At 40.7% G+C, this 20,514-nt stretch overlaps 1 protein-coding gene across 1 annotated transcript in view; it reads right to left on the bottom strand.

Moving 5' to 3' along the window:
* Positions 1–20,121, bottom strand: part of FMN2 (formin 2) — a 372,667-nt gene extending 352,546 nt beyond the window's left edge. The window contains exon 1 of the mRNA XM_035010926.1: positions 18,555–20,121. Within this exon, the coding sequence (XP_034866817.1) occupies positions 18,555–20,121 (1,567 nt within the window). The remainder of the gene's footprint in view (positions 1–18,554) is intronic.
* Between the last annotated feature and the right edge of the window lie 393 nt (positions 20,122–20,514).

Below are 20,514 nucleotides of genomic sequence, written 5' to 3'. Positions count from 1 at the left end.
GTTGGTTAAGTGTCCAACTCTTGATCTCAGTTCAGGTCTCGATCTCAGAGTCATGCGTTCAAGCCCCATGTTGGGCTCCACACTAGGCATGGAGCCTACTTAAAAAAAAAAAAAAAAGGTGACTTTGGAATCAATGTCATACACCACATCCACAAAATAAAAAATAAAAATCATATGATCACCTCAACTGATGCAGAAAAAGCATCTGACAAAATGCAACATCCATTCATGATTAAAAAAAAAAAACTCTCAACAAAAAGAGGAAGGAACATACCTCAACATAACAAAGGCCATTTATGAAAAACCCACAGCTAACATTATACTCAATGGTGAAAAACAGAGCTTTCCCTGTAAGGTAGGAACAAGACAAGGATGTCCCCACTCACCACTTTTATTCAACATAGTACTGGAAGTCCCAGACACAGCAATCAGACAAGAAAAAGAAATAAGAGGTAAAGAAGTTAAACCGTCACTATTTGCAGATGATATGATACTCTACTGGGTGGCTCAGTTGGTCAAGCGTCCAACTCTTGATTTTGGCTCAAGTCGTGATCTCAGGGTCATGAGATCAAGGCCTGTGTTGTGCTTGGTGCTCAGCATGGAGTCTGAGATTCTCTCTCTCCCTCTTCCTTAGCCCCTCCCATCACTCTCTCTCTCTCTCAAATAAATCAAATTAAAAAAAATTTTAAAAATAACAACTCCATTAAAAAGCTACTAGAATAATTAATTCAGTAAAGTGGCAGGATACAAAATTAATACCCAGAAATTGGTACTATTTCTATACACTAATAACAAAGTAGCAGAAAGAGAAATTAAGGAAACAATCCCATTTACAATTGCACCAAAAAGAATAAAATAACTAAGAATAAACTTAACTAAAAAAGTGAACAACTTGTGCTCTGAAAACTATATGGTCAATTAATCTATGATAAAGGAGGCAAGAATATACAACAGAGAAGAGAAAGTCTTTTCAATAAATGGCGCTGGAAAAACTGGACAACTACACTTAAAAGAATGAAACCAGACTACTTTCTAACACCATACAGAAAAATAAACTCAAAATGGATTAAAGACCTAAATGTGAGACCTGAAACCATAAGACTCCTAGAAGAAAACATAGACAGTAATTTCTTTGACATCAGCCATAGCAACATTTTTCTAGATACATCTCTTAGGACAAGGGAAACAAAAGCAAAAATAAATTACTGGGATTACATCAAAATAAAAAACTTTTTTACAGCAAAAGAAACCGTCATGGGAATGGGAGAAGATATTTGCAAATGACACATCCAATAAGGGGTTACTATCCAAAATATATAAAGAACTTAAACAATTCAACACCAAAAAAAACCAAACAATCTGATTAAAAAATGAGAAGAGGACCTGAATAGATATTTTTCTAAAGAAGACATACAGATGGCCAATAGACATATGAAAGATGGTCAACATCATTCATCATCAGGGAAATGCAAATCAAAACCACAATGAGATATCACCTCACACCTGTCAGAATGGCTAAAATCAACATGACAAGAAATAACAAATGTTGGCAAGGATGTGGAGAGAAAGGAATCCTCCTGCACTGTTGGTGGGAATGTAAATTGGTGCAGCCACTGTGGAGAACAGTATGGAGAGTCCTCAAAAAATTAAAAATAGAAATACCATATGACCCAATAATTCCACTATTAGGTATTTACTCAAAAGAAAATGAAAACACTAATGTGAAAAGATATATGCACTTCTATGTTTATTGCAGCATTATTTACAATAGCTAAGATATGGAAGTCACCTAAGTGTCCATTAATAAATGAACTGATAGGAAAATATGGCACACATGGACACGCGCGCACACACACGCTATGGAATATTACGCAGCCATAAAAAGGATGTTATCATGCCATTTGTGACAACATGGATGGACATAAAGGGTATTATGCTAAGTAAAGTAAGACTGAGAAAGACAAATACCATATGATTCTACTCATAAGTGGAATCTAGAAAGAAAAAAAATGAATAAAGAGACAAAAAGCAGAATCAGACCTATAAATCCAGAGAACAAACTGATGGTTGCCGGAGGGGAGGAACGGAGGGTGTTGGGCAACATGGGTGAAAGGAAAGGGAGACACAGGCTTCCAGTTATGGAATGAATAAGTCACAGGAATAAAAGGCACAGCATAAAATACAATCAATGATATTATAATAACATTGTACATTGACAGATGTTAGCTACACTGTGGTAAACACGGTAAACACGGCATAACACGTCAAATAACTAAGCTGTACACCTGAAACTACTGTAACATTATATGTCAACCAACCATACATACATACATAAAAAATAAGGCAAAAAATGTGACTTTGGTATATAGACCTCTGACTAGAGTCACTACAGAGCCTATTAAAATGTGTATAAGGTTCATTTTTGGCTTCCATCAAGGCTTTTCTCTGAGAAAGAAAAAAAAAAGAAGCTATGCAACTTTGATTAATCAAAAGCTGAAATTGGACAAAAACAGATAAAGAAATGTGATCTAATAAATCTAATAAAATTGGCCAAAGAATATCATAGAACATAAATAACAATGACTACCAACCATTTTTTGGACCTATGTTAGAATATAGATTTATTTGGGAATTTTTTAAGAGCTCATGAAGCAAATCAAAGTTCAAAGGAAAAAATTAGACATGTCAGAGGGAAATACTTTAAAAGAAAAAAAATTAATTTTAGTCTATTAAGTTAAATCCATAAAAGTGAATCTAATAAATGGCAGCTTCCAAAATACCTCTAGTTGAAGAGCTTTTTACATATTTAAAGCAGTCTCAAATTAAAAGAATGAGACAAACAGACCACAGCTGCTGCTCTTATTTTAGAAGTCAAACATCATTGTCTTTCCTGGTTGTAAGGAATGTTAGTGGTTACCACGTTCAGCCTCTCCAGGGTTATGAGTACCCCAGCAGATCTTCATCCAGTCTCTGTCTGAACATCTCCAATGAACAGTGAAATTACTCCTTTCAAGATCATCCATTCCAAGGCTGGACATTCTATAAGGGACAGCCTCCTTTATGTTGAGTTAACTCATACAACTGCTAGCAAATCTAGCTCCTCTATCCTGAACACATTCAGTTTTCTGCTTAGATATAAACCCGAAGTTTAAAATTTATCTCTGAAGTCAATGGAGAGCCACTGAATAATTGTGAGAAGAGCATTAAACATTCCCCTGGAAAGAACAGGATGAGTATTTTAAGAAATATGTTCTGAGATGTATTTTAACAGAATTTAGTGACTGATTGGATTTAATAAAGAGGACGTATGAGGAACTTGGCTAACTTGCACAACTCCCAGGTTTTGACTTAAGAAGCCAGGTAAAGGGCCGTGCCAGAACTATTACCATCCACCAGGGCAGGCAATAGATAAGGGAGCAATTTGAGCTTAGAGGAAAGAGAAGTTGAGTTTGGATCTACTCCCATATTCCTACGAACATATTTTTAAGGCAATGGGAAATCTGCACCTGGAATTCATGAGAGAACTGAAGCAGAAATTTGAGACATGCATGGAAAAGATTCTGGAGGGCAGATGTTAATTAAGGTGGACGAAGAGGACCAGGTGAAGGTGTGAAAAGTTAGCCTAAAATGTAGTGGGCAAACCAAGGAGAAATATGTCACGGAAACGAAGGGATGGGTGTTTTTCTGATTGGATAAAATATTACATATTTGTTTAAATGATGCCTTTGAAGCACTTTAAATATCAGAGATTTTTATTAATGTTGAGTGTAAAACACAACCTACTAAATTAAGTAATGTTTCTGGATTTCAGGATCATAATTCCCCAAAAAGAGCCATAGATACACAAAAACTAACCACACACAATGACAAAAAGAAAGCCACAACAACCACAATAATTTCAAAAGAATCCACACAATGCATATCATGATCTAGGGATTATATTTCAATTATTTTGCTGTAAAGAAAAGAAAGTATTGCCTTTAAAAGCCCATATGACTATTGTGATATTATGATTTTTTGTTTTTTTGAGAGAGAGGGCTGGTGCAAGTCGAGGGGCAGGGTGGTGGCGGAGGGGGAAGGAGCGAGAATCCCAAACAGGCTTCACGCCCAGTATGGAGCCTGACATGGGGCTTGATCTTACTAGACCCTGAGATCATGACCTGAGCTGAAACCAAGAGTCAGGACCCCAGGAGGGGTCATGACCTGAGCCGAAGGCAGATGCTTAACCAACTGGGTAACCCAGGCTCCCCGTGATATTATGATTTATTAAGGAGAAATATATATTTGGTTTTCACCCAGTTCTGGCAGAGAGGCCCTAAAACCCTTGGAATTTCCTAAGTGATAAGAACAATAAAGGCATCTTGGTATTCACAACAAACCCCTTTCAACCACAGCTGAATTTATGTTAATGAGATGACTTCTGGAAAGTACCTAAGGATGAGGGCAGGTTGCCAGGGGAAAAAACCTTGTGATTAGAGGGCTGGAACTTCTAGTCCCACTCTTGACCTCCAGGAGGGGCGAGGAGTTGGAGATTGAGTTCAGTCATCAAAGGCAATGATTTAATCAATCAAACCTATATAATGAAGCCTCCTTAAAAACCAGAAGGACTGGCTTAGGAGCACTTCCAGGTTGGTGAACACATGGAGATTTGGGGAGAGTGGCAAGCTAAGAAAATATTAGAGTTCCACACCTTCCCCATACCTTGCTCTATGTAGCTCTTTCATCTGACTGTTCCTGAGTCATATCCTTTTATAATAAAGTCATATCCTTTTATGGTAATCTAGTAAGTAAAATATTTCTCTGAGCTCTGTGAGCTGCTCTAGCAAATTAATTGAACCCAAGGAGAGGGCTGTTGGAACCTATAGCTGGTCAGTCAGAAGCCCAGGTGGCAACCTGGACTTTTGGTTGGCATTTGAAGAGGGGGCAGTCTGGTAGGATTGAACCCTTAACCTGTGGGATCTGATGCTCTCTCCAGGTAGATAATGTCAAAATTAAGTTGAATTATAAAACACCTAGCTGATATCATAAAGAATTGCTTAGTGCTGCGGGGAAAAAACACACATACATTAGATCAGAAACCCCCCAAAAAAACCATATAGTTGGATCAGACTCTTTTAACTATAAACTTTAGCTATTACTAACTAACCTTTAGGTTTAAAAAATATTTATAAAGGAAATCATACTACACAACTGAAAGACACCTAAAAGATTTCTTTATCCCAACAGTACCTAGAAATAATACAAAAGCAAGATACCACTACCCCTAGCAATAAAACATATGAAGCATCAGCAAAGAAAACAAAAATCCTCTGTGGAGAAAAGTCTAGAACTCTAGTAAAAGAACATAAATGATCTAAATAAATGAAGAGGTCTTTTACAGTCATGGATGTTATTACAGAAGTGACAATAATCCTTAATTTAATCTATAAATTTAATAAAATATCAGTCAAACACCATCAGGACTTTTTAAGAAACTCTACACTTATATGGAAGACAACAGGTCCATCAACTTTGAAAAAGGGGACACTTCCAGATAAATATAGACATTGCAAAGTAAGGACTGTATAATACTGACTGAAGATAGAAAATCAAACATAAAAGGAATAGACCCTCAGAAAGAAACTTACCTATATATGGGAATCACATAAAGGTGGTATAAAAAAATCAATGTGTAAAAACTATATAGGAGATGATGTTGAAAAACTGGTTTGCCATATTAAGAAGAATAAACTTGAATCCCTACATTACATCATACATTCAAGAGGATGCTAGATAGTTCAAAGGCTTAAATGTAAAGGGTGAAATGATAAAGCTAATAGAAGACTATGGAGAAGAGAATGTAACCTAGGAATAAGACAAAATTCCTTAAATGAGAAGAAAATAGCACAAAACATAAGTGAAAACTAGAATCAATCATATCAAAATTTAAGTATTTCTTGTTGAAGCAAGGACACAACAAATGTAAAGGAGGTATGAAATATTAGAGGAAGAAAAAATATAATGCCTAAAACTGATTCTATATGTTAAGATTCCAATGATTCCATACAACTGAAACCACTCCATATAGTTTAAATAGTAAGAGACTTACTACAGGGCATTTCTTATTGTACAGAATCTTGGAAATGTTGAAGAAAACGATTCTAGCATCTTTTTAGAACTACTCACCAAGAACCAACTTAAAACCAGGCCACTAGGGAAGTGGCTGCCTCCTCTTGGATCTCAAGTCCTGGCCTCCAAGAGCACGCTCCCACCACTAGAATTAGGAAGCCTTATGGCTGGATGTTACCTCTGCCGCCAGCCCCAGAACCGTGCTCCCCCAGCTACCAGCCACACGGGAGCAGGGACACACCATGCCCCAGCCTAGATCTCAGGAAAAGAACATCTGAACACTAGACCTCTGCTGGCACTGCCCCAGAAGAATCTATAGTTCCTCAGCCATACATGTAAGTGCAAACAATAAAAGTCAGTCGTTGGCTTCATTTGGGTCTTCCAAACCTGGTGGCAATTCATCAAACCTAAGCTACATTTGAAACAAAACCTGCAAGGGACTCTGGAAAGCATCACATTTATGCTAGCCTCTGATATAAGGAAAGAAAACCAGGAGTTTAGTGACAATCCCTCATATCCTTAACATTGGTGGTAAAATAATACCAAGAATATACAAAGATACAAAGAACCCTTGTGAATAAGTAGGGAAAATCAGGAAACACGACAGAAAAAAGATAAAGAGGATATGAACAGGCAAGTCACAGATGGGTTTACCCAAATGGCTAAAAATAAGCTATCAGATAAATATAAAATAAATAAAAATACTGCTTTCCCTCATTGGATTGGTAAAAATTCAAAAATTAGGTAAGTGCTAAGTCACTGCTTTAATAGAGTAAAAACTAGCGAGAACATTCCGGAAGATAATCTGACAGTACCTAGACAAATCAAGTAAATATTTTATGGCCCAGCAACCTCATTCCTGAATAACTATCCCAGAGAAATTCTCACACAAGACCCCACACAGGCAGATTCAGCAGTGTTGTCTGTGGTTGTAGAGAAGAATGAGAGTCCAGATGTTCATCCCTGTGCAAACACTGAAACAAAATATGAGGAACGTCCAGAGCAACCCCACTGCACAACCGTAGGGTACATGAGTCACACACAATAAAAGGTGAGCAGTGTGTACAACCCAGCAGAACCCTCACTTTTTGGAATATTATAGAGCAATAAGAAGCAATGAACTTGATAGATATTCACCCAGAAAAATTTTTTTCCAAAGGCTGCTGAGTTTTTTTTGTTGTTGTTTTGTTTTTTAAGCAACAAAAAGGGGCACTTGGTGGCCCAGTGGGTTAAACAACTGACTTCTAGTTTTGGCTCAGGTCGTGATCTCAGGGTTGTGAGATCAAGCCCCGCATGGGGCTCTGGGCTTAGGGGGAAGTCTGCTTAAGATTCTCTCTCCCTCTGCTCCTCCCTGGATAAAATATTACATACTTTACAAAAATACATACAATTTCAAGGATGTCAATCAAACATCAAAAGCAGTTCCCTTAAAAAAAATAAACAAACAAAAACAAAAAAACACCAGTTCCCTATGCCCTTTGGGAGGGCAAAGTAGGAAATGAACATACAGCTATTCCCTGCTTTTTGAAGTCACATAATGCCAATTTGTTTTTGCAAAAGATCCATGTTAGTACTTATTTTCACTCACCAAAAGAAATCTAAAGAGGACTTTTTAGCTTTTTCGAAAAAAGGTAAAAAGCGAAAATGGCATTCAACATTTGTTTTCTAGCAGGCCTTTACAGAGGCAGCGCGCATCCCCAGCAGTGAGAGTGGCGCCGCCCAGCGCCGCCCCGAGGAACTACACTCAGGATGTCAGCGGCATGCCACCAGAGCTTTGAACAGTGTCTGTGAGCATCTGTCCTGTATTTTGATTTATTTTGTGCAGTCATCAGTAAGATGTGTCCTAAGGCATCAGAAAAAGCCTAAGAGAGGCTATTTATTTGAGTCTGGGAACCCTCAAAATTTTTCCCATATAAATTAATGTTAATTGTTTCTTTGCTTTACACCATTTCAGCTTACAAAAGTTTGCATAGGAATGCAGTACTTTTGGATAACGAAGGAAACCTACACAGGGAATACATATGGACAAAATGAAGAGTCTTGCATGGACTAATGATGGGGTGTGTCATGTACTGAGGGATATGAGTAAATGCTCTTTTTTTTCCTGAAGATCAGGAAGAGCGTGTCAATAATACTTAAAACTACTATAGAGGACATGAGATATCTGAAGAACTGAAACATTCAGGACAGGATAAGAGACAGACTGAGCAACACGGAGGGGATAAAACCACAGAGCATTTAACTATTAATACATATATAGTAGAGATTTTAAACTTTAGCCTCAGGGCAGTAGGGAATCATTGAAATGTTTCTAAACTACACTGGCTAGCTCATCTTTATACTGTTAATAATTCACTCTCTTGTCTTGTAGAGAATTATCAGAGACGAGCCAGAGCCGTGCTATCTAAGTGGGATGTGCCTGATGCCCAGGAGAGAGATAGGAGCTAGAGATTGGTAACTTGAGTTGGTAATAAAACCAAAAGGAAATTGGTGGCTCAACCTTAGGGATTAGCCTAAACCTGTCTAAATCTGCATGCCCAGCTTTTACTATTGCAAGGCAGATGCTGGTGAAAATGATCTGTGAATTTAGAAGCAAATAAGGCTCCTTACAGAAATAATCCAAATCAGAGATAAAAGTCTTCTAGGATGACTTTTTCACTTATATCACATGTTTGGCCCAGACAACGATCTCTCTACAGAAATCACTGCAGTTCTTGTTCAACCTTATATGCCCACCCACAATATGCTAGATCCAACAGAGTCAACACACTTTTGGATTTTTCTAAAATTGGAAGAGACAGATCAAATCCTATATCCTGAAATAAACTACCAGGATACTATCCAAACATTTAACACCCTCAAAGCCATTTAACCAAAATAGCACTACAACGACAGTAAGACATAATCGTCTTGCAGAACATCTTAGGTAGCTGCAAAATCTAACACCTCCCATAAAGAATTTGCATGCCTTATGCCTCCAAAGGAGAAGTATTAGTCTACAGATTTAAAAGGGGGTGGAGTGGAAGGAGGAGGAGCCAAAGACCTATAAGTACCTAGGTTAAAAAATGAGTTGCAAAAGATAATCTCTATTGTTATCCCATTGTTTTCATTATTCTTTTAAAAGATAAGAGTTGTATGTTAATAATGAAGAGACTCATTGTTTACATAACTTTCCACAGAGTATTCAAATGAATTCATTTGTCATCCTGAAATAGTTCTATTCTAGTCCATTTGCTTCTTAATGGGCTTAAACAAGCTGCACTTCTTTAAGGACAATAAAACAAAAGTAAAAATCCTAGGAGTTCTCAAAATCTTTTAGCCTCAGTCTCTAAGAAAGGTTTTAAGTCAATGAAAACTTCTACATGGAATACCATAGATTAATAAAAACTATGGGGCGCCTGGGTGGCTCAGTCGGTTAAGCGACTGCCTTCGGCTCAGGTCATGATCCTGGAGTCCCGGGATCGAGTCCCGCATCGGGCTCCCTGCTCAGCGGGGAGTCTGCTTCTCCCTCTGACCCTCCTCCCTCTCATGCTCTCTGTCTTTCATTCTCTCTCTCGCAAATAAATAAATAAAATCTTTAAAAATAATAATAATAAAATAAATAAATAAATAAAAACTATGAGTAAGCATATAGCACAGAAGGGAAAATTGAAAACATACTAAAACCAATATAGTTGAACCTTGAGCAACGATGGTTTGAACTGCATAGGTGTGCACTTACACGAGGAATTTTTTTTTTTTATAAATACAATACAGTACTATAAATGTATTTTAACTTCCTTATTATTTTTTTTAAAGATTTTATTTATTTATTTGAGAGAGAGAGAGAGAGTGCATGAGGAGGGGGAGGGGCAGAGGGAGAGGGAGAAGCAGGCACCCTGCTGATCAGGGAGCCTGATGCGGGGCTCAATCCCAGGACCCCGAGATCATGACCTGAGCCAAAGGCAGACGCTTAACCGACTGAGCCACTCAGGTGTTCCAACTTCCTCATTATTTTTTTAATAACATTTTCTTTTTCCTAGGTTACCATATTGTAAGAATACAGTAAATAATACATATAACATACAAAATATGTTTTAATAGACTGTTATTGGTAAGGGTTTTTTTTGTGTTTTTGTTTTTTAAAGATTTTATTTATTTATTTGAGAGAGAGAGAGCGTGAGAGGGGGGAAGGTCAGAGGGAGAAACAGACCCCCCGCTGAGCAGGGAGCCCCATGCAGGACTCGATCCCAGGACTCCAGGATCATGACCTGAGCTGAAGGCAGTCACTTAACCAACTGAGCCACCCAGGCGCCCCTATTGGTAAGTTTTGTAGGCTATTAGTATTTAGGTTTTGGGGGAGTCAAAAGTTATATATGGATTTTTGACAGGGTGGGGGTTTGGTGCCTCTAATCCCTGTGTTGTTCAAGGGTCAACTGTATGTTAAAGTACAAAGAAACAAGAGAATTAATAGTACTACTTCTTTTGAGCAGTTTAAACAACAACAACAAAAATGCAAAGTCAACTATCCATCCAAAAATAGGAGATGACTTATATTGTAGATAATAAATCCAAAAAGAACTTGCTCAGTTTTGATGTCATTAGAAAGACTCCACATACATATGCTCATTATACTCCTTGCATCATAAATTATACAACACAGCTTTCCTTTTCATAAAACATGTCAACCATATACCATACACAGTCACTACCTTAGTGTTCAAAACACAAGATCCTAGATTCACATCGGGTAATGGCAGTCCAACCAATCCAAATCTTCTGTAGTATCAATCAACAATTGGTCAAAACTGCTCTCACCATCACTTACTACCAATACCCAATCTTCATCCCACAGTATAAATGGATCCTCCGGCACAGGGATTTTTTTCATCTCTAACAATAGAGAAAAACTAAACATGAAGAGTATCACTATTAGGAGAAAAGGTAACTGCTGAAACTGTCACTTCTATAGAATTCAAGGATGGATGAGACCTGGATGAAGCAGCTTTCGTTTTTGTACCTAGGAAACCAGGGTACCAAGAAGAGGTAAGAAATTGTTGCCTCGGGTCTTCCAGGAAATCGGTGAGATACTTTAAAAGGCAGACAAATTGAAAGATTTCTCAGCCTGAACTACTGTTACAGCAGTGCTATGAACTTACTAATGAACATCATTCTTTCCCCTCCTGTGTATGCGAAGCAACAATTTAAATGACACAGAATTAATTTCCAATATATATCCACTATATTCCTGTGTACTACAATAAAGAACCCTTCTGCTTGAAGTATAAAAGAGATGCAACTGAGTAGTGTTTAAGCATCATTTTAAAACACTGTACAGGCTCAATTTTCTCAAGAAATCATGCCATTCCCCCTGTAAATAAAAAGAATATCTTCAGCCCATCGTAGCTCTGGTATAACAGAAAATACAGCTTCGAGTGGGTCCAGGATGTATGGAAACTGACTGGATCACAGAAGAGTGGTAGCTATTTTCCTATCCAATCAACACCTCCCAGGACATCCTTGTAAAGGGGGAAGACATACATGTTTCCCTTTCTCTCATCCACAGAGAAGCAAGTGTCAAAGAGTAACAATTCTCCAGCATGGTTAGAGTCCTCTTACAGCATCCAGTAACTGTCATTATTTGTTCATGTCATGTTCAGGTGATAATACCTTGCTTTACTAAATAGCATTTCAAATTGATTGGAAGTCATATTTGTCATATATCTATATTTTTAATATAAAAAAGCCTGGGAAAGTTTTCAGCCACTAAAATTATATCCAATAACTATCAAGTCACAAGCAGTACTTACTTGTTTCTTCCTAATGGTCCCTTAATGCTAAATTTCATTAACATCAGGTTATTACTTAGAACGCAAAAGCAGGAATAAACAGAGTAATAAAATTTTCTCTATTTCCTTACTTCTTCTTTCATTACCAATAAAATTTATAATTGGAAGCTCAATTACTGTATTATCATTGCTATTTTAAAATCAACCAACAAATATAAGATGTTCTCTCAAAACAAGTTCTATCAAAGTATCATTCTACTTTCATCAGGTGCAATCATACCTCAATGAAAATAATTAATTTCGACTAATCAAAAATGTTAGTAATTTTTCAGCTTGAATTCAATAGGAAGTTACCAATAGGAAGTCTAAATACCCATCTTGCCTGTTCAAAAAAAATGGCAGGGGCGCTTGGGTGGCTCAGTCCGCTGAGCATCCAACTCTTGGTTTCTGCTCAGGTCATGATGTCAGGGTCATGAGATCGAGCCCTGCATAGGGCTCCATGCTCAGCAGGGAGTCTGTTTGAAATTCTCTCTCTCCCTCTCCCTCTGTTCCTCCCCCAACTCGTGCTCATTCTCTCTCTAAAGTAAATAAATCAAGTATTTAAAAAAATAAGTAAAAATTTTTAAAGTGGCAAACAATTATTCATAAAGACCTCAGTATGCTGAGGTCTTTATGAATCACATTCACTGGCCCACAGCAGGCACAGAAAAGATACTGGTGGATGTGTTGATAGAAGATTAGATGATGGACAGAATCAGGTGTGTATACAAGGAGGAAGGAAAAGCAGAAACAGGTGAGAAAAAAGACCAATGAATCCCTAAACCCAAGAAGTATATGAGGCAGACGGTAAATGCAGAGATACTGAAATAAAGGACGCCAGTTAGGGGTAGTTGATAAAGACACAAAAAATGAAAATGGGAATTTAATCAGCCCTTCCAGATGCTAAATCAAGAGAGACAAATAGCATGGTCCAAGAGGATAAAAACTTCAAGACAAAGGCACAAGTCAGGAAAATGAAATGCACATTCATAAAGCAGTAAGCAGGTTAACTTGTCTAGAGTTGAGAGCTTATGAAGGAAATTACGGGAGGTTAAGGCTGCAAAGTCAAGCGTTGCCACCCAGATGCTGTGCAGAATATAAACCCTAAGGGTGTCAGCCTGCTGCCTCGTCTTCCCCACCCCTCCTTGAAAACTTAGCAACTGCACCTAATCACACAGCCATACCTCCATCGTATGCTTTCCTTATCTAAACCTGGAAGGAAACCTATAATCATAGAGAATGATAAAAGGGGGGAAAAATGATGCATAAATGATTGGGAATAAAACAGTGATTAGGTATATTAATCAAGCTTCTGCATACAATTTCAGAGGTGTTTTGTTTTGTTTTAACCAATTCGGTTTTGGACCACTTTGAGCAACGAAGCAGGAGAGGAAAGCAAATAGCACCAATTATGTGCCTCCTACACACCAGGCAGAGTCGTAGTGGCTTTATATATCCTATTTCATTTAATCTTAACATTATCAATTTGAAATTACTCCTCTAGCTTCACATATGTAAGGAAAAGTTACTTGAGAGTCACTTAAAAAAGCTAGGATACCAATTTATCTAGAATAATAGAATAACTGCTATACCATCAGCTGAGTGTATGTGTTCATCACCTTTTTAATAGAATCAGAAGGAAACACAGCTCTAAAAGCACCTGTTCGGGGCGCCTGGGTGGCTCAGTCGTTAAGCGTCTGCCTTCGGCTCAGGTCATGATCCCAGGGTCCTGGGATCGAGCCCCGCACCGGGCTCCCTGCTCGGCGGGAAGCCTGCTTCTCCTTCTCCCACTCCCCCTGCTTGTGTTCCCTCTCTCACTGTGTCTCTCTCTGTCAAATAAATAAAATCTAAAAAAAATAAAAATTAAAAAAAAATTAAAGCACCTGTTCAATTTCAAATACACATGGCTTACATCCTCGTGCCTAAATGCGCTTAAAAGTAGGCCAGTCCTCAGCTCATAAAGCAGTCATTAGAACCCATCACTGGGGTACTAGACTTCAATCCAAAATAGTCTTAAAGAAATCATGAGAAAGGATGTTTCAGACCAAACTAAAATGATTTAAGAATAGGGCTTCCAGTCCCAGCTTTTGTTACCAAAATCTATTCTGATATATGGAACCCAGTAAGTCAAAATACAGGAAAAAGAACAGCATTCATATAATCCCCTTTCCTGTTATAGAAAGACAGATGGATTATATATACACATCAGGGATGATTTCTGACTTTCCTTCATGTATTGGACAGGTATTGGACATGAAGGACATCTATACTCTGTCAGATGCTGACATGAGAAATAAGACAGCAACTGGCCTTCACAAATTCACAGTTAAATAATTTAACAAGCTATATAAGAAAACCTGTACTCCTAGAGTGGAGTATCTCTATGGATATAAAAATCAAGATAACCTTTAGAAAAGCCAAAATGAGAGTCATACAATCCAAATGCTAATGCGCAAGCCATTTACTAATTAGCAAGTCATTTAAAAGCTCACTGATACACTTGATTTTATTTTATACACGTTAACAACAGATTTGCTTATCTAAGTACATACCCTAGATGAAGCTTTTACTAGCTTAATGCCCTTAGGCAAGTTACTTCACTTGTCTGGACCTTGCTTAGCTCATTGCGAAAAGGGAGATAAATAGCTATACTTCAAGACGGTTCTAAGGATTACAGATAATTATGGAATGCACCACACAGTGTCTGGCATTTAGTAGAAATGTAATAAATATAACTTGACATCATAATTATAGGATTTGCCAACCGATAACAAATTGATCAGAAAAATCAAATCAGAAGTATGAGGGGTGGCGACGAGAGAAAGCTCTGTGAATGAATAGCTGATGGGAAGGAAAGAGTCAGGAAACAAAGATGCAAAAACTCAGAAAGGACAGACAGGAGCCAGCAGCCTCCACACTTGATGAGCTGTTGAGGGCATCCCCAATGTTTTCACAGCATGTAGAAATGACATGCCTGAAGATGACATTAAGCCACTTAAAACAGATTAAACTTTGATTCCATGTGTTTAAAAAAGGACAGATCAGCACATAATTGATTTTGGAAAGATTCCTATCAAAAGTGATTTGACATCACAAATTTAACATTTTATATGTCCAAACTTTAACGAACTGCAAAAATCTATTAACAAGCTTCTACTAGACTCAATGTACAAAGGAACCTCTCAAATTTCAGAAGCCATTTTTTTCTACTCAACACTGAAACAGATGTATGTCAAACAAATTAACTGTGGGAATATTTCAGTGCAATGCCCTAAAACATCATCAGTTTTTAACAGCTAAAACAAAATAAAGTTTTGGTCTCCGTCATCACTAAATGTTTTTATATCTACCAAACAAATACAAACACATGCCACGAAGATCTCTTTCCACTTGAATTTTCTCCCTACATTTGAAAGGCGGTAAAAAAACGAAAAACATCTGTTCCTTTCCTCAGAGCTGACAACCCTCATTCTATGGTTTAAAAATAAAAGATGTTTATGGAGGCTTATAGATATAATGATCACCTGCTTCAAAGGCAGCGGGCAATTAATGGATCCAAAGACATGCAAAATTAAGGCCAAAAAAAACCAATTTCCCTAAGGAGAATGCCACTGTTCCTCAGGCCTCTGGTAATACCCAAGACACCATAAAACTGTAGAGGATGGTAAAGAACCAAATGTGATACCAGATGACAAGAAAACAGTTGGCAATGGAGAAACAGGGGCATGTGTCCTTCTGGATTCACTATACCACCACAAAAACAGTTTCCCTGAGAGCTGCCCAGAGAGAATCTGCTTCAGTCTGACCAACAATCACTCTTCTTCCAGCCCAAGGAAGGCCAGATGTTCAACCATTAAAGGGATTGACCTTATTAAAAACAGAACCTGAAAAATCTCATAAGTGAAGACTTCAAATTCTGTATTTTTTATAAACCGTTTTTACTCTGTGTTGTCTTACATTACCAAACATTCAAAAATGAGTACTAAGCAAAAACATTCACACTTAAATCAGTAGACTCGGCTTCTATTTCTGGCTCTGCCTCTGAATGAGTCACAGTGTGACCTTGAAAAAGTCACTTCATCTCTTTACCTACCTCCATTTCCCCTTAACAAGATTAGGTTAAACCTATCGATTTGTTTTAAAGAGAGTGAGTGGGTGAGATAAATATATGGAAATGGCTACACAAATATCCACTGATCACTGACCAGCTGCATCCAAACATCAAAGACAAAGTCGGTGATGTCCATATTAAAACAACTCACACTGCACTTTTGCCCTGCAGGGTAAAAAATTCTCCCTGGAGCAGCCAACAGAAAACAGGTGCTTACTGAACAGGACTCCTTTAAGAGTCTGAAATTTCAAATTTGGAAATACTTAGCAAATTAAAATACAATGCAAGTAACAAGAATAAGCTTTTTTTCCCCCTCCTCTTAAGGAAAATAAATCTTCAACCTGTTTAGGGCCTATGATCTTCAGGACTCTGATCAATCTTCTGTCTCAAATAAATAAAAAAAAAAAAAATAGGGGCGCCTGGGTGGCTCAGTTGGTTAAGGACTCTGATCAATCTTCCTATGAAGTCTTTTTCCCTGACTCCTGCCAAGGAGATCAGTCCCTTTACCCTTGATACTCCCAGAGGACTGCACTACACCTCTCCATTGCCCCTGAGTACTCAGGGAGCCCTGGAGAGGCAGAACCATGATTTAATGACCTTTGTAGGTCCTGCCACTAACATATTGCCTGGTATAATGTGGGTACCCAGAATATACACATATACATCTGTAAAATTTAAGAAATGAATGTATATCCAAAGTCTAATGCTATTAGAAAGAGCAACCATTAATATTAATAAATGATAATGTGAATCATGGTGATATTTTCATTTAAAAATATATATTTACAGGGGCGCCCGGGTGGCTCGGTGGGTTGAATGTCTGACTCTTGGTTTCGATCAGATCATGATCTCAGGGTCCTGGGATCTAGCCCCAAGTCTGGGCTCTGTGCTCAGTGGGGAATCTGCTTGAGGTTCTCTCCCCCACCCCTCCCCCTTCCCCTGTGCATGCACTCGCTCTCAAATAAATCTTTTTTAAAAAATACATATATACACATATATATTTATAAATGAATGATTACCTAGGTAAAGAGGAAACATGATTTCTCACCAACACTAAATTCACAAAACTAACTCAAGAACTTTCCTGTCTTCTTCCTTCAAAAATGGTCTTTCAGGGATTTTTTTTTCTTTACAATTTATCTGAAGGGTTTTAGACTATAAGCATTACTTTTAATTTAACCTACACAATAAAGGGAAGGGAGGAGAAGTTAAAAAAGAGAGCGAGAGAGGGAAAGGGAGCAAGCAATAAATAAATGAACAAAGTGAATAAAAAAGGCTACTCTTAAGGATCTAGAAATGTAAAATAAAAGGTAATCCATAAGTGAAAATAAAAATGTAGTAATACACGTAACTACCACAACATTAATGGCATTTAGCCAAAGTCACTATGCCCATTGAGAAATGTCACTTAAGAAATGTTTTATCGATAACCCATTTATTAAAGTAATAGAACAGAGGATGTTAAGCTTTCCAAATTACATTTGAAATTTTTAATCATTCAATTATTTATCACAAACCTACCAGTAATTGCATAAATTTTCATTCTTTCCTACTCCTTAAATTCTTTCAGTCAATATTTCCTTTAATAATTAAGAGTAGAAGTAAGAGAACATGAAACAAACTGTCACTCTACCAGTGGGTACTTCAAGTAAGGCCTTGGGACCTAGAAGCCTATAAGAAAGGATAAACTCATTATACTACTTGCTTTTTAATCACAGTAAGTGGACCCCCTAGCTGGGCTTTTATGGTGCCCATCAGAATCTATTACAAAGGCTAAAGAGAGGTACCAGTTGGATTACATGTCCTTTTGGTTTCTCACCTTCACTATCTCCAAGCTATACCCTGTTTTGATTGGACATAAAACCAAATGAAAATTATCTCTAATATTCTATTTCATTATTTATTAACTTTCTAATACCATGTATCAGATTTGGTTGCATCAGCAAACAGGAATGTTCCCTTAACTTCTATGAGTAGTCTACCCAGATTGCTGCAAAACAGAAACTACATATTACATACATACATACACACACACATACTAGAGCAGTCAGAGATCGCCTCTGGATAGTACTGGAATAAATTATTTGTTTCTCCAACATTGACCCTTGTCAAAGAATCATTAACAATTTTGTTCTTTTTAATGCTGTGGGGATAAGGACAGAAAGAGAATGATGGCTCAGCTAACTATGCCAAAAAAAAAAAAAGAGTTGATCTGCCTGGCGGGACCCTGGACATAGAGAACAGCACGTTTTGGAGAAATGGACAGAGGAGCCCTTTCTTGAGATGACTTAGGAGAGACCCAACAAAGTTGTTCTCTCTGCATATAAAGAAAGAAAAAAGGAAAGGAAAGGAAAAAGAAAAGAAAAGAGAAGAAACAAATTTTACTGAACTGGTGTGCAGGACCTGAAAAGGACTCCCCTCAGAAGGCAGGACATGCCCTAAGCAGGTCTAGGCGTCTCAGAGCAAGGAGAGCAGGTGAGGGCGGAAGGCCCTGATTGGCAGGCAACCCGGCGGCAGGGAGCACTCACCTGTGAACACGTTCTGGAAACAATCAGCAGCCGCCTGTGCCCCAGACACCTTGGCTGCCTGCGCTGGTGGCGCCCCGCCGCTCCCCTCCGAGGCCGCCCCGCGTTCCAGCAGGTGCGCAGAGCCCCCGGCCGGGGGCGCGCGGCTGCCCAGCTCCTCAGTCCAGTCGGCTGAGCGGCTGAGGCCGCAAGCGAGGCCGCTCTCAGCCCGGTGCTTCTTGGCTGGAGCGGCGGCCGAGACTAGGGCAGCCCTGGGCTCCCGGCTCAGGGAGGGCTCTAGCCGCCTCTTGATCCTGGGGCTCTGGCTGGGGGACTGAGAGGGAGAGTGATTAGGCGAGCTGAGCTGCCGGGTGGTGGTCTTGATGTAGCAGGGAGTGATGAGCGGGTAGGGCTTGAAGCAGCGCGGGCTGGGCGCAGGGCTGCTGGGCAGGGAGGCAGCTGCCGGGGCGCCGGGCCTGCTGGGCTCCCCCTCGGGCTCTGCCCCCAGCCTCGGGGGAATCTCTCCCACCCCCGGGCCCCACGTCTCCCCTGGAGAGTCTCGGGGGGCATCCTCAAATGCATCTTCCTCGCCCTCCTCGTCAGTGTCCCCAGCCCCTGGGCCGGCGGCTCTGGCCGAGCCCTCTCCCGGCGGGGCCTCGGGGAACGGGAAGGCGGGGGAGGAGGGCGAGGCTGCGGCTGCGGGCTGGCCCTCAGGCAGGCCAGGCATCGCCAAGGCTCCAGGGCTGCTGGGGGGCGGTGGCTGCTCAGGCACCTGGGGCTCCGCGGCCAGGCTGCCAGGCAGGTCAGACAGCGCAGACAGAGCCCGCTCCGGGTCAGGACTGCAAGGGGCCTCTCGGGCTGTGCTGCTGGACCCCAGCAAGTACTGGTCCAGGCCCAAGAAGGCCCCGGGCTGGGGGGAGGCGGCTGCGGAGGGCGCTGCAGGCTCCTCGGAGCCCCGCTGCTGCTGCCGCTGCTGCTGCTGGCGGATCGCCTGCTGAATGTCTGAAAGCAAATCCTCTTGCTCCGTGGCCGAGTGGAAGCTATAGATGTCCGTGTCCGAGCCTGAACTGGTCCTTTGTCCATCCTGCATCCCCACGGCTGTTTCCAAATCCTCCAAGACCACCCTGCCCCCAACCCCTGCATCAGTGGGTCCATGGCCACTTGGACGGGCTACCTCGAATGGGTCAGCACACTCGGTATCCGACAGGCCCGTCTCGTCTGCCGAGAGGCTGAGGTCTGGAGTCTTGGTGACCAGAGAATGCGCGCTGTCCAGCTCCCCGGTCTGCAGGGCCTGGGAGTCCAGCACATCCTCGCGGGAGCCGCCGGTGCTTTTCCCCTTGGACAGGTTCTTCCTGATCCGCAGGTTGGAAAACACTGAGGCTCTAGATTCCGACTTGCTCTTCTTCTTGCCTGGCTCCCCCCCGCCGCCACCCCCTCCCCCCTTGCCGTGCTTCCCCAGCGCCTTCTTGCCCCCGCTCCCCTTCTTTGTGGCTTCCACATCTCTGGGCCCAACAGCATCCTCTGCGCTGCTTCCGCCTTCGTGCAGGGCATCACCTGCGCTCCTCTTCAGCTTCCCATCCTGGTTCCCCATGTTGCAATCCCGCCGCTGAGCCGAGGCGCCTCCAACACTCAGGCCATGCCGGCCCTCCTTGGCCCCCAGCCCGCACAGGGGGAGGCACGGGCGCCAGTCAAGCGGCCCGGCAAGCCTCTGGGCGAGGAGGCCAACGCGCGTGGGGCTGGCCCTGCTCGCATCTGCCGCTTCTTTGCACAATGCGTGCCTGCTCCCGCGGCTGCCGTGCCAGTGCCTGCAGCTCAGAGCAAGCGGGGCTCGAACATGCTCAGTGCAGCACCCAGAGCCAGCCAATGGCAGCGCAGAACGCAGTCCGGGCCTGGCCCCCCCATGGCCGCCGCCGACCCCTCCGCCCTCGCTTGGCCCCTCACCGAAGCGGGGCGCGAAAAATGTTTGCTCAATCTCGGGGACTTT

This window comes from Mirounga leonina, unplaced genomic scaffold (genome assembly GCF_011800145.1).
Source record: "Mirounga leonina isolate KUSES-001 unplaced genomic scaffold, KU_Mleo_1.0 Mir_154, whole genome shotgun sequence".
In the NCBI taxonomy this organism is placed as follows: domain Eukaryota; kingdom Metazoa; phylum Chordata; class Mammalia; order Carnivora; family Phocidae; genus Mirounga; species Mirounga leonina.
The sequence above is the reverse complement of the archived record's forward strand: the minus strand, read 5'-3'. Positions and strand labels throughout refer to the sequence as shown.